The sequence below is a fragment of the Oncorhynchus tshawytscha genome, linkage group LG12, assembly GCF_018296145.1.
Source record: "Oncorhynchus tshawytscha isolate Ot180627B linkage group LG12, Otsh_v2.0, whole genome shotgun sequence".
Lineage (NCBI taxonomy): Eukaryota > Metazoa > Chordata > Actinopteri > Salmoniformes > Salmonidae > Oncorhynchus > Oncorhynchus tshawytscha.
This window is the reverse complement of record NC_056440.1, coordinates 31,540,779-31,555,702: the sequence shown is the minus strand read 5'-3', so window position 1 is coordinate 31,555,702 and position 14,924 is coordinate 31,540,779. Positions and strand designations below refer to the sequence as shown.

At 40.9% G+C, this 14,924-nt stretch overlaps 1 protein-coding gene across 2 annotated transcripts in view; it reads right to left on the bottom strand.

Moving 5' to 3' along the window:
• LOC112262949 (dedicator of cytokinesis protein 5) overlaps positions 1-14,924 on the bottom strand; it is a 34,916-nt gene that overhangs the window by 15,908 nt on the left and 4,084 nt on the right. For both annotated transcript variants that reach the window (XM_024438849.2, XM_024438850.2), the window contains exons 2-17: positions 5,499-5,582; positions 5,165-5,205; positions 5,022-5,077; positions 4,841-4,937; positions 4,533-4,681; positions 4,284-4,419; positions 4,018-4,175; positions 3,681-3,762; positions 3,267-3,396; positions 2,370-2,442; positions 1,844-1,986; positions 1,482-1,607; positions 1,223-1,347; positions 904-1,002; positions 590-662; positions 347-450 (exon numbers count right to left, since the gene is read on the bottom strand). In XM_024438849.2, the coding sequence (XP_024294617.1) occupies positions 347-450; positions 590-662; positions 904-1,002; positions 1,223-1,347; positions 1,482-1,607; positions 1,844-1,986; positions 2,370-2,442; positions 3,267-3,396; positions 3,681-3,762; positions 4,018-4,175; positions 4,284-4,419; positions 4,533-4,681; positions 4,841-4,937; positions 5,022-5,077; positions 5,165-5,205; positions 5,499-5,582 (1,676 nt within the window). The remainder of the gene's footprint in view (positions 1-346; positions 451-589; positions 663-903; positions 1,003-1,222; positions 1,348-1,481; positions 1,608-1,843; positions 1,987-2,369; positions 2,443-3,266; positions 3,397-3,680; positions 3,763-4,017; positions 4,176-4,283; positions 4,420-4,532; positions 4,682-4,840; positions 4,938-5,021; positions 5,078-5,164; positions 5,206-5,498; positions 5,583-14,924) is intronic.

Genomic DNA, 14,924 nt, shown 5'->3' with positions numbered 1-14,924 from the left:
ATATATCAGGCTGAAACCCTCATATTAAACACCAATGGTATTCAAATTTCATTTTAAGTTTAAATTTAGGCGAATGTTTTACAGCTTTGCCGTTATACATTTTTTATATCATCTTATTTAATTATTTCATGTGTGATAAGGCCACAAGAGGGCCAGAGACAATTACAGACACCTGTGATAATTTGAAGTAACCAAAAGGGCCACTAGATGTCTTGTGATAGATTACATAAAATCCTTGAAAGATACCAAAACTCTGGTCGCTTGCTTGTAAACTTCAAAAGTTTCCAGTAGTATACCCTCCCTTAACAACCCTAGTGACAGTAACAGACTGGTGTGCTGGTCCCACCTTGTAGACGATGAGGTCATGTCTGCCGTCTCTCAGCGTGGTTCCGTCTCCTTTCATCAGGCGGACGAACGCCATGCCAAACGGCTTCTCTGATTTGTCTCTAGCTAAAGGAAACACAGTCGTGTCAGTGGGGACCCAATCAACCAACTCTGAGGAACACATTTATACTCATGCTGACCAGCTCCCAGAGGGTTAGGGCAGGCTGCCCGGCTGTCGAGTGTTTTAGAAATGTGAGGCACTCACAGTCCTGAGATGATCTGTGTCGAAACATCACCCTGAGATGACAGCGACCCACATCTTCAATAGGAATAGTCACCTTGTAGGGGGAGAAGAAAAGGATGAGGAGAGGAGTGTATCATGACAAGATTATAGATAGAGAAAGTCATATCTGGTGTCTGTCTAGCATTTTGTATGCGTGAAACAATCCTTGCCAATATCTCCTCTAAAGGTTTTATTGTTATAGAGCCAAATTGATTTGGAAAAGTAATTTCTGAACTTGAGCCACCATGAGGAGAGTCCTGACAGAAACACCTGGGATGCTGGTAAGTGAACTGTACCTTGACTGTTTCATTCCAGCTCGGCTGCTTGACCTGGTAGTAAATTACAGACTTGTATTCTGTGATCCCATCATATCCAGCTCCAGGAAATATTGCTTTCTATTCAAGGGGATGGAATGAGATTCAGTCAAACATGGGATACTTTTTTTGCAGATAAGAACATTTTATACATCCCCATGTAAACATTAATTGGGGTAATTTTATAATAAACCTTGAACTACAATGTTGTCTTACAGTCAACCCACCTACATGACCGACATGCAATAAAATTGTTAAAGAAAGGTGGAAGCATGTATAAATGTTAGGACGGCACCCTTACCTCCATGAGATTGCCATCGTTATCTAGAACACTCAACATCACCTCAACATTTTTGGGTGATGTTTTTTTACCACGGTCAAACTCCCCCTGCAGCAAGGTGACATAGATATCGTTCCTCACATACCCTAGAGGAGAATTAGTTGGTTAATACTAAACAATGATCTATTGCCTGTCACTGCTGTAAAGGCAGCTACAAAGTATGCAACCCATTGTATCAGACAATTCAGCCACAAAAGATGAAAATGTAAACTTATGGCACCTGGGAGGATGATCTCAGGGAAGCCCATCTTTCTGACGATGGCGGTGGTGCGATCAACAAAGTGAGGGTAGTCCTTCCTGACCTGGGACAGGTCACCAGGAAGCAGCTTCAGTGTCACAAACAGTCCTGAGAACCCAACAGGGCCGGTCAATGAAGACAAAGTTAGTAAGACAGACATAGTAACAGAATGTTCAGAATCGATACACACAACCTGTAATGGTCCTATTTAGAACCGAGACCCACATTTCAAAAGCCCCTTCCGAGTTATATTCCTTTGTATTTCATATTCTGTTCTACTCTGCTATATTCTGGGCAAACTGGTGAGTTGTTGCCACATCATGTCAGTGAGGGTCTCTCTTTACCCTGGCCCTTGTGGTTGACCTCCCGGGTGTTAATGACTTTGTTGAAGACGGCGGTGAGAGGCTCGTTCTCTCCAATGACCCGGGATGGGAGGAGAGGAGAAATGATGAGCTGCCTCTGACGGATGTAGGTCTCCATAGCTATCCTGAGAGAAATGGGAAGGAATAGGAGAGGGGGAGAAATAGATTGTAAAAGTGGGACTGACACGTGGATTGATCACAAACATAGAGCAATGAAAAGCATATTAAGATACTGGAGGTGAAAATCCACAAAATATAAAAGTGCATGTGACCAAGAAGGAATGGTAAACAGTCTCCAGTTGCATTTTTGTTAACACTGCACAACAAACTTAGACTTGATCTACAGTATGTTATAGCAATAGAAAGCATAATGCTGTATCCTAACAGAGTTCAAGCCATTTGACTATAATGGTATAAGAGCAGGTTGATTTCAAATGGACTGGGGAGTGGGGACCACTAACACAGGGTGAAAATGAGCAGAGGCTGTTGGAGATTTTAAAACACTCACTGCTGAAAGGGGATGAAATGCTGCTTCTCCTCATCGTCTGCTTTTCCATGGGCGATATCTGTGATGTCCATCACTGTGGACAGAGACGATGACGTTGTGAATGCTGTGGTGATAGGGGGCCATGGCTAATATAATAAGCTGATATCAATTCAATTATCTAGTTATTGCCACTGCTGCTGCAAGCATGGCCTCACTTTAATATCTTTGGTATTTGATTTCCCAGCTCGAGCTATTTTACAGCAGAGGTCTTTCACTCTGATTAAGTAAACTACAGAGTAGAGCCACAATGTCGTTTGTGTTTGAAAACTAGTTATAGGGCCCTCACACACCTGTTGCAATGTACCAGAGAAGCAATGAGAACAATAGAATTCCACAAAAACAGCATAGGTAGGATTCCAGCAGGCCGGTCTGCGTGACATTGAGCTTTGTGTTGCAATAGATGGTTCAGTCGGCATTCCTCTTTCTCTTAAAATGTGTCATTTCTTAGGAAATAGCTGAGGGAAATGAGAGCTCTCTATTGTTCCCAATGATTCTGGGTTCAGTCCATTTGTTGTGACACCCGAGGAAACCATTTCTCATCCAACACAGAAATGTAATCCTTCACTCAAAACAAAGAGGGCTGTTAAAAACTTTTCCCTGACTTCTTTGGCGAGGCACACAACCTGGAAGTGTTTTAGGGGTCAGGAAGGTAAGCAGGTGCAGGTGTGCTTAGGGTGTGTCTGGCTTTTATCAAGGACAGGGATTCCTACAGTAACTTTTTATTTAGGCTGTCAATTTACCCATTCGCTCAAACTCGGAGTATGGGAAGTGTTCTGATCTCAGATGAATTGAATTCCATTGAATTGAATGTGTGAATGTGAGCAAACAAATATAGTGAAGCATTAAAAGACATCTCACCAGCCACACCAAATGGTCTCCTTAACCCTCCAGTGTGTTTCTTGCCCTCCTTGAGCTCCATGCTGCCCACTCTGATAATCTGACAGACGAGGAAGAGACGTGGCCTAATCAGGTCACTGCTGCTCAGATCCTGACCAGATTGGAGGAGAGAATGTTAATGCAAAGATAAGAACTACATAATGCAAGTACAATCAAAGTTTCTTGGCAGAAAATATTCAATATCTTATGCAAATCTGCTTACATAAAGCTTAATGTGAGCAGTTCAGAGCCTGTCTGAGGAAATAAATGGCATGGCATAGCATGCCCCATCCAAGGACTGTCACTGCCCATCTGTCAGGCCACATGGCTACTAGTTTATTACATTTACAACAGAGAAAAAAGACAGAAAGTAGAAGGGAGGGTTTCATCTGTTACCGTGAAAAGGGCAGGCAGGTTGTTGAGTTTCTCAATCTCTTTGGGCATGCCCATGCTGTCCCAGCGCACCAGGAAGTTCTCACTGCAGACATAAACAAATCAGGAATCCCAACTCACTTACCTCACTATAGCCACTCTGTAACAACCCTTTTTCGGTGTTTGACAAGATACACAAATATATCAAAAGGGTGATATGTTATGCAATATCTGCATATATGCGACATGGAATACACATGATTACGGGACAAAAGCTTCTTTATGGTGTCAGAAAATGGTATTGGCCGTGATGTTATCTGGTTTACTATAATGCAATGAATTGAATACATTGATATCTGACCTGATGAACTCAGACTGGTCAGGGTCATAGAGTGACATAAGCAGCTCTGCATCCTCCCCGATATTACACACAAAGTTCTTGAGGTTCACGAAGAGACTGTAGGTGTGCACCGTGCTGAACAGGGACTGGCGCCTCATCTCCAGGTTCTGCAGCCGGGTCTACAGAGGAGCACAGACACTATATGAGCGAACACACAATGCACTGGCAGGGCAACCAGTATTAGTCAGAGAGACAAATGAGAGAGAAAAACAACAGCTAGCCCATGCCTTCTCCTCCTGTATTCTGTCATCTATACTGCGGGATGCAGTCTCAAAGGCCCTGAACAGACTGACTGTGCTGGTGCAGTCCGGGTCCAGAGTGTTCCCCGCGTCATCTCGCACCACCAAGTCCAAACCCAGAATCCTGTACAGAGAGAATCCCATATAGTTTTAGACAGATTTACAAGGGCATATTCTTAGCACAATGACTTTACAAGCACGTTTTATGTCACAGTGGAATTAGAGTACAATTCATACCGGTTTCCATAATCAATCTTAGCTGTGACTTTCTTCCTGAGCTCCACAAGGTCATCCTTGGGTAATGTTCCTGACACTATCTGAGATCGATACTCGATGAGGCTGTAGGCCATCTGCTGTACGCCCCTGAAGAGAGTGGTCTTGTTGTTCTGTCAAACAAACAGTCATATTCATCATCACAGCCACCCAGACTTACATAATCACACTTTTCCAAACAGAGTGAATGTCAGAGTTGGATAACAGTATAAGGGTAATGTGAATAAAATGCAAGTAGGGAGATTGATAAGAAACTAATATTTACCACGTACCACATATAGCTTGTACCATATTTGTGCCCATTCCCTCAGAGTGGCACCGAGTTCCAGTACCAGTGGCAGGTCTCCTGGGATAACTATTTCCTGTTGGCTGAAGAGGGAAGGAAAGAAATAACCAGATATCCCAAATACAATGCATTTCTAATAACATGACATGAAATGAGTGACACCTTACCCTGTCCCTTCAACTTTCGCCTCCTTCAGGTGGATGTACGAGGCTGGGAAAATGCCCTGTGAGATGAAACATAAAACCTCTTCTTCAAACTATTTTCTCATTTCAATGAAACACTATGAACGGATGTACGGTTGTTGCCATACCTTCCGTGATTTGTCCCGTAGTGTGTACCCTCTGTACCAGCCTGGGGAGATTAGAGATTGATAGATGGATATAGAGACATGACAGAGATATAGGGATACATACAATAGATAAGATAAGATTGATGAGAAGAGGGCAAACTCGATCCAGATGCTAATATTGACTGTTCCATCTTTCAAGAGCATTTCATTAAACATCGCTGATCATTTTCCATGCATGTCTGGTATTGAGCACAGCCTTGGTTCAATGTTTTACAAAGTTCCAGAGTGTTGCAAACTGTTCCTTAACGTGTAACAGCTTGTTGTATGTGAGTGAGGCTAGACTGTTCATGCTCACCTTCAAATGTCTCAAGTATATGTACAGTGTCTCCCACCTGGAGAGACAGCTCCTGCTCGCCTCTGGAGTCATAATTATAAATTGCTGAGAGAATTGACAGGCGGGGGCAAAAAGAGAGACAGTCTTACTACGTGAACCAACATACAAACAGAAAATGACAATCCCCAGCAAGCTCAAGATAAAGGAAGTGGAGACAGAAAAATTATATGAAGAGCCAAGAAAAGCTTATAGACTTTGGCCTTTTCCCAAGTCATATCTGATAAAAGGTACATGGGTAGTCGGGTATTTCTTGCGCTGTGAAAAAGCATGCTTGAATTAGAGTAAACTTTTTTTATGCATTGAAAGAATTTACAGGTGCATTCTCATGGTGCACCTGAAATTCGGTGATGGCTGTATACTGGAAATGCAGTTAATAAAAAGGGCCCTCAATTGCTTTGAACTTCATTTTACTCTAAATTATATCCTAATAAATGTACACTACCGGTCAAAAGTTTTAGAACACCTTTTCATTCAAGGGTTTTTCTTTATTTAAAAAAAACTATTTTCTACATTGTAGAATAATAGTGAAGACATCAAAACTATGAAATAACACATATGGAATCATGTAGAAACCAAAAAAAGTGTTAAACAAATCAAAATATATTTTATATTTGAGATTCTTCAAATAGCCACCCTTTGCCTTGATGACAGCTTTGCACACTCTTGTCATTCTCTCAACCAGCTTCACCTGCAATGATTTTCCAACAGTCTTGAAGGAGTTCCCACATATGCTGAGCACTTGTTGGCTGCTTTTCCTTCACTCTGCGGTCCGACTCATCCCAAACCATCTCAATTGGTTGAGATCGGGGGATTTTGGAGGCCAGGTCATCTGATGCAGCACTCCATCACTCTCCTTCTTGGTCAAATAGCCCTTACACAGCCTGGAGGTGTGTTGGGTCATTGTTCTGTTGAAAAACAAATGATAGTCCCACTAAGTGCAAACCAGATGGGATAGCGTATCGATGCAGAATGCTGTGGTAGCCATGCTGGTTAAGTGTGCCTCGAATTCTACTGAAATCACAGACAGTGTCACCAGCAAAGAACCCCCACACCATAACACCTCCTCCCCCATGCTTCACAGTGGGAAATAAACATGCGGAGATCATCCATTCATCCACACTGCATCTCACAAAGACATGGCGGTTGGAACCAAAAATCTTCAATTTGGACTCCAAATGACAAATTTCCACTGGTCTAATGTCCATTGCTTGTGTTTCTTGGCCCAAGCAAGTATCTTCTTAGTATTGGAGTCCTTTAACAGTGGTTTCTTTGCAGCAATTCGGCCATGATGGCCTGATTCACAGTCTCCTCTGAACAGTTGATGTTGAGATGAGTCTGTTACTTGAACTCGGTGAAGCATTTATTTGGGCTGCAATTTCTGAGGCTGGTAACTCTAATGAACTTATCCTCTGAAGCAGAAGTAACTCTGGGTCTTCCTTTCCTGTGGCGGTCCTCATGAGGGCCAGTTTCATCATAGAGCTTGATGGTTTTCCCGACTGCACTTGAAGAAACTTTCAAAGTTCTTGAAATTTTCCAAATTTACTGACCTTCATGTCTTAAAGTAATGATGGACTGTCATTTATCTTTGCTTATTTGAGCTGTTCTCGCCATAATACAGTATTTTACCATATAGGGCTATATTCTGTATCCGCCACCACCTTGTCACAACACAACTGATTGGCTCAAACACATTAAGGAAAGAAATTCCACAAATGTACTTTTAAGAAGGCACACCTGTTAATTGAAATGCATTCCAGGTGACTACCTCATGAAGATGGTTGTGAGAATGCCAAGAGTGTGCAAAGCTGCCATCAAGGCAAAGGGTGGCTACTTTGAAGAATCTAAAATATATTTTGATTTGTTTAACACTTTTTTGGTTTCTACATTATTCCATATGTATTATTTCATAGTGTTGATGTCTTCACTATTAATCTACAATGTAGAAAGTAGTAAGAATAAAGAAAAAACCTTGATTGAGTCAGTTTTCAAAACCTTTTGACTGGTAGTGTACAGTATGTGCATGTATTCATGATTAGGATTTTAGGACTCAACCTGAACTCACTTTTTAAATAAAGAGATGATTAACATTATTCCTGTTCTTTTTCATTCCTTGAGGCTGTGTGTTGGGTGAAGTAAGTTTAATTTTCCCCCTGCAGGTTTATTACAACATCCACACTGAGGGAGGTGGCGTGAGAGGAAGGGCTTGACATCATGTATTATTTATTTCTAAATCACAAAGGAGACTGACGGTTAAAGGTCACTTTATACAGGGCATATTGCAGCCAACTGGGTCAGCAGAGTGCCCTGCCCTCTATTCTCCTCAGTTTGTTAACTTAAGTGTCTTCCTGGAGACGGTTCCCTCTTCCTCCTCTTTTCCGAAGGACACGAGTGGGAGACAAATCACAAAGCACAGTATGCTCTCTTGCTCTCCCGCTGACTCTCTCTCCGCGCACACACACTTCCTTGTCATGACTTGCAGACATACTTTCAAAGCCTAGTACTCGGCATTATCTACCCTCTATAACAGGAACAATGTGAGGAGCTCTGTCCTGACTTGCATGGTGATAATCCTTGTTGCTGGAGGCTAGATCTCACTGCACGCTTCAACTGGCTCAGCTCATCACACCTCTGAATACCTCACAACTGAACATCAGTATCCTTTTCTTTCCTTAAGCATCCTTCCCTTCTCATAAGTATCCTTCCCATTTAATTGTTTGCAGTTCCCCATCAAATCAAATTGTATTGGTCACATACATGTGTTTAGCAGATGTTATTGCTGGTGTAGCAAAATGCTTGTGTTTCTAGCTCCAACAGTGCTGTAATATCTAACAAGTAATATCTAAAAATTGCACAACAATACACAAAAATCTAAAGTAAAGGAATTAAGAATGTATAAAATATTTGGATGAGCAATGTCAGAGTCGGCATAGATTAAGATAGAATAGGTACGTTTTCATCACTGCTCTTTGTTCTGTGAGAACTAATGTAATATGTAGATCTGGAACAGTTATATATCCACTATGATGATCTTTATCTTCAAATCAAATCAAATCAAATTTTATTTGTCACATACACATGGTTAGCAGATGTTAATGCGAGTGTAGCGAAATGCTTGTGCTTCTAGTTCCGACAATGCAGTAATAACGAACAAGTAATCTAACTAACAATTCCAAAAAAAAAAACTACTGTCTTATACACAGTGTAAGGGGATAAAGAATATGTACATAAGGATATATGAATGAGTGATGGTACAGAGCAGCATAGGCAAGATACGGTAGATGATATCGAGTACAGTATATACATATGAGATGAGTATGTAAACCAAGTGGCATAGTTAAAGTGGCTAGTGATACATGTATTACATAAGGATGCAGTCGATGATATAGAGTACAGTATCTACGTATGCATATGAGATGAATAATGTAGGGTAAGTAACATTATATAAGGTAGCATTGTTTAAAGTGGCTAGTGATATATTTACATCATTTCCCATCAATTCCCATTATTAAAGTGGCTGGAGTAGAGTCAGTGTCATTGACAGTGTGTTGGCAGTAGCCACTCAATGTTAGTGGTGGCTGTTTAACAGTCTGATGGCCTTGAGATAGAAGCTGTTTTTCAGTCTCTCGGTCCCAGCTTTGATGCACCTGTACTGACCTCGCCTTCTGGATGACAGCGGGGTGAACAGGCAGTGGCTCGGGTGGTTGATGTCCTTGATGATCTTTATGGCCTTCCTGTAGCATCGGGTGGTGTAGGTGTCCTGGAGGGCAGGTAGTTTGCCCCCGGTGATGCGTTGTGCAGACCTCACTACCCTCTGGAGAGCCTTACGGTTGAGGGCGGTGCAGTTGCCATACCAGGCGGTGATACAGCCCGCCAGGATGCTCTCGATTGTGCATCTGTAGAAGTTTGTGAGTGCTTTTGGTGACAAGCCGAATTTCTTCAGCCTCCTGAGGTTGAAGAGGCGCTGCTGCGCCTTCCTCACGATGCTGTCTGTGTGAGTGGACCAATTCAGTTTGTCTGTGATGTGTATGCCGAGGAACTTAAAACTTGCTACCCTCTCCACTACTGTTCCATCGATGTGGATGGGGGTGTTCCCTCTGCTGTTTCCTGAAGTCCACAATCATCTCCTTAGTTTTGTTGACGTTGAGTGTGAGGTTATTTTCCTGACACCACACTCCGAGGGCCCTCACCTCCTCCCTGTAGGCCGTCTCGTCGTTGTTGGTAATCAAGCCTACCACTGTTGTGTCGTCCGCAAACTTGATGATTGAGTTGGAGGCGTGCATGGCCACGCAGTCGTGGGTGAACAGGGAGTACAGGAGAGGGCTCAGAACGCACCCTTGTGGGGCCCCAGTGTTGAGGATCAGCGGGGAGGAGATGTTGTTGCCTACCCTCACCACCTGGGGGCGGCCCGTCAGGAAGTCCAGAACTCAGTTGCACAGGGCGGGGTCGAGACCCAGGGTCTCGAGCTTGATGACGAGCTTGGAGGGTACTATGGTGTTGAATGCCGAGCTGTAGTCGATGAACAGCATTCTCACATAGGTATTCCTCTTGTCCAGATGGGTTAGGGCAGTGTGCAGTGCAGCACTTCTATGATCTTTTGAAAGACCTTGTACAAATACTGCTTTTTTTTCATAGTGCAGTTGTACAGTGATAGTGCAGTAGTACAACTAACCTAATATCAACAAACAATAAGGATCCAGACTAGATCATCAACAAGACAAGAAAAAACATCCACCTGGCTGTGTATGGCTTTGTCAACATTGAGATGATTTGAGATCGCTCATCACCATTACATAGGCCAATACAAATTAGATCGGATAGGCCTTAGTCATGTTGTAGCAGAGAGTGGTGCCATTAAGGCCTATTGAGGATGTAAATAATATAATTCAGCATAGCATCAAACCTCATCAAAACATTTCTTTATTCGTAGTTCAAGTGGAACTGACAGCGTTTTAACTACTTTGTAGATAACAAACAGACAATCATAATATCAGTAAAAAAGACACAATTCCCAGTTTATGCTACAAAACCAACTTTATAAGAGGTTTTAAAAACGGGTTCTATTTGACTCAACATTCCATGTACACTAAGGCAATGTTGGTCGAACGGATTGATGCAGTTCAATGCATTTTTCATATAATTCATCACTACATTTCTTGGTAGTCCCAAAAAATATTGCCATCTGGTTGTAAATCACAGCGTGCCTGGTACATTGTTTGCTGCCTCCATTCCCTATGCACTGATTCAGTTTCAATGACTCGATATTTTGGACAAAAACGGACGGACGAATGTAACTAAACCTGTGAATGTCAATAGAATCAAACTAACATGAGCAAATATCACAAATCAGTCATAACGTGGCTAATAGGCTAGCGTATCTATTTATGTAGGAAGCTAAAACACGGAGCCTTACGTTAGCTAGCCAACTGCTAAGGGGGGGTGGGTGAGTGATAAATTTATCCCCTCGTTTTTCGGTGGCTATACACAGCTAGAGATGCAGGTTAGCAAGCAAGAACTTGAAAGACTTATCCAGCTAGCATCTCACTGCGTACGCAAATTCACTGACTATCTATTCTGATTTCAGAGCACTCTCATCATTGTGCCAGAGCGTAGAATAACTGGAATAACTTATGAATTTATGAACGCACAACACTTGCTGAATATGACCGGTGTCAGTAAATGTAGGCAAAAAAAGTAAGTTAGTCACGATCGCTCTAGATAACCAGCTAGGGCGAGTAAAATAGTATTGTGTCTGGAAGTAGCTAGCAAACTACAGCCAGTTAGCAGTTTATTTAATTTTTATGGCTGTTTGATAAATAGGACTGTAATGGTCCCAAAAGTAAGAGGACTTCCGTGGTATTGACATATTTGCAGAAATTCATCCAGGTGTATGTTGTAGCTTTTGGGAATGTGTTCTAATGATCTAAATTCGTGTTGTTGTAACTGCCTGTAAGCACACAGTCCAGTTCAAAGTGAACGATGGCAGGTCTGTGTGGTAAATGGCTTGTTTGCATAAAGGCCTACTGTAGCTCTGGCTGGCTATGGTGCACGGGTCTGAGTAGACTCCGGTCCTGAATGAGACAGATGGGCTTTTTTCGGTTTTATTTACGCTTTCCCTCTATAGAATTTTCACAAATGCTTTAGTATACGTAATTCCCAGACGTTCTAAGAATTTATGAAAAGTGAAAATTACCATATCTAAGTGCTCGCTTGTCAGAAAATGTTTTTAAAAGTGTCATTCTTCCTGGGGGTGTATATAAACAGACTTGAATAACATTTCATGTTGCTAAAATGCTGTCAGTTCCACTTTAAAACTCCCTCTGCCAACTCAGAAACAATAGCAAAGAAAAAATACCAAAGAAATGACATCTCCCTCTGGTCATGCAGAGTGACACCAACTTGACATCGTTCTGACTGTCCAGAGAAATGCCTGGCAACAGCAGAGATCTGCCCGTGGTTAAAAATCACGCCAAGCATGTTGTGATGCAGCACTACTGTTACCGCTAAGCGCTACTGTCTGTGCCTCAGCACTGCTCACCAGTGCAGCTCCTTCGCACTGTTTTGCATCTCAACCTGTGACATCCCTGGCTGAGGTTACATATAAACACACACACACAGACAGCCTCTTGTCAAAATCCTACCGGCTCTCTATAATCTGACCAAATCAGATTGAAATGCATGTCAGGAAATTCAAATGGCATTTTATTTATGTAAATAATCCTTAAAGATCATGTTAAATATTGGATCCTCTATATAGACGATTGCCTTATGATCTGGACAGGTTCCAAAATTAAATGAATATCTTAACTACAATTACTCTAGAGTACAATCAATTTCCTTCATTATGGAAAATAACATTAACTCTATACATTTCTTAGATGTACTTGTTAAAGGGACAATCTCTAAGTACTACAGTTCACAGAAAACCTACAGATAAAAATATTATATTGACAGCTGATAGTTATCACCCTCTTCCCCTAAAAAGAGGTACCAGTAAGCCAACGTCATAGACTGAGTCGCATTTGTGACACAGAGGAAAAATATGACAGACAATCAAATTCTCTCCTTGAGTATTGTCGTTTGAGAGGTTATCCCGATACCTGGCTTGATTAAGCTAAAAAACAAGTTAAAAGCTTGAACAGAAGCCAGTTACTTAACAAATTCCAACAAAAACAAAATAAACTGTTTTCTGTGAACTATATACTTACTTTCAATGATAGCCGTAATGGCATCAAGTCTATTGTCAAGAAACACTGGCACATATTATCATCAGACTCATATTTCAATTCTGCCTTCCAGAATCCACCTTTATTCAATTATAAACGATCAAGACATCTATCAAACATATTGGTTTGATCAGATGTGGTCAGAGAGAAAAAAGAGGCCTTTATAAAAGGATGTTTCCCCTGTAGAGCTTGTACCTCTTGTAGCACCATAAGGAAATGTTCTAATTTAGTATGCCCTCAGACTTGAGATAAAATCATGTAGAACTTGCACTACTAAAATGAGTTATTTATATGTTACCAGTGTTCTTGTAATAAGATTTATATTGGAAAAACATCCCGCACCTTGAAAGTACATCTTGGAGAACATAAATCCACTATTAGACGTCAAGATATCATCTCGCCAGTTGCAAGACACTTCATAGAGCAAAATCATTCCATTAAAGAATTGCGTTTTTGCGGGATCTAAAAAGTTCATCCACCACGTAGAAGAGGTGACTATGACAACAAATTACTCTAAAAGAGAAGCCATGTGGATATATAAATTAAAATCTATTTTTCCACACGGTTTAAACAAATAATTAGATTTCACCTCCTTCCTAAAAGCCACATTCAGACTGTTATAGAAGAACACTGTCCATATCAGATTTTAAGTATTGTTTATGAGTTGGCCCCACATATTTATGAACGACTTTGCCTGATGTCCTTTGTGGTGGACTATCTCATTAATTGATATAATGTATTTTGGTGAGCGGAAACCTGGGGCGATTGATTTGTGAGTTGCCCTTCGTGCACCCTCCCGTACCCTAAAATTCTGTATTTCTTTGTGACTAATTTATATACAGGTAGACCAGAAAAGCCACATGCCTGATTGGTAGATGAGTGACAACCCTGATTAGAAGCACTGCTGCCCATCTGCTGTTCTTTACAAATGCTGTTTAGACATTTTTTATTGTACCGACACACTGAAGAAGGCTGGAAAGCCAAAACGTCTGTGTACACTATCCCTGATGCAGTGAAAATAATTTAAAACATTGAATAATAACGTAAGCTTTATGTAACATCTTTTTGAGTGCAAACCCATTATACCTCTTTGTTTGTATGAAATGCATGTGTGCTCTGATGAGTGATGATAGTACATTTATATCAATAAATTGTCAATCTTTTCATTTTATAGCAATGACATCCTCTACACTATCACTGGCATTTTGACGATTACACATTGGTCGACTACATTGTACATGTATCACAGACATTAGGCTAGTCCATAAGTGAGGGGTATGTCTTATTTTCAAATATTACTAGGGTTTAGCAGCAATTGACACACAACAAGCTTCATGGATGTTCTGATTGTATCAGCATTACACAAACATAACTAAAAGGTAGTGTCTGTTTCAAACGGTATCTACCCGAATAAGAACAAACCAATACAGTTGCATGGAGTCATATTCAAAATGGGGGGAAAATGTAGTGGAACAGCAACAATACAAAGTATGGCTTCAGTCCCCCTTTGACAATGACATGTCTGTGGTCTTTACCAAACATAGCAAAAGATGAACAAGAACTTGAACACAACATTCCACAGAGGTATGCTAGCTACTTTGGGGGTTGGCAAGCTAAGTCAAGGGCATTCCTTACTAGAATATTGTTATTTTTTAGAATGATGCCAATATCCATGTTCAAACAAAGTTGAAACCCAAATTAGTGTCAGAACAAAATTAACATTCTGTACATGAGACCTAAAACATTCTATGAGATTGTGGTTATTTTCTGTCCTGCTAAATTCAGAAATCTGTAGGCCTATTATATTTACACATCTCAATGTTTTGTAAACAATGAAGGAAAAACAACCACATGAAATTGTGATTAATTTCCACGTAACTTAAATTTCTTTTTTTATTTTTTATCTATGAATGGTGTTATTGATTGATACAGTGATATCAACCAAATAACATAGCCTCAATGTGTTTAAAACAATGGTGCAAGACTCTGTTCAGGATGTTAATATTTCCTGTAGGCTGGATCGAGTTGTTGCTGTTGCGATTGTATAATATCATTTTTAAATTGTGTAATGTTGATTGCAAGATGGCGCCGACAGACGTGGCAGCTTTGCTTCTAGCTCCTATGCAACTTTGCAGTATTTTGTTTTTGTGTGTGTTATTTCTTA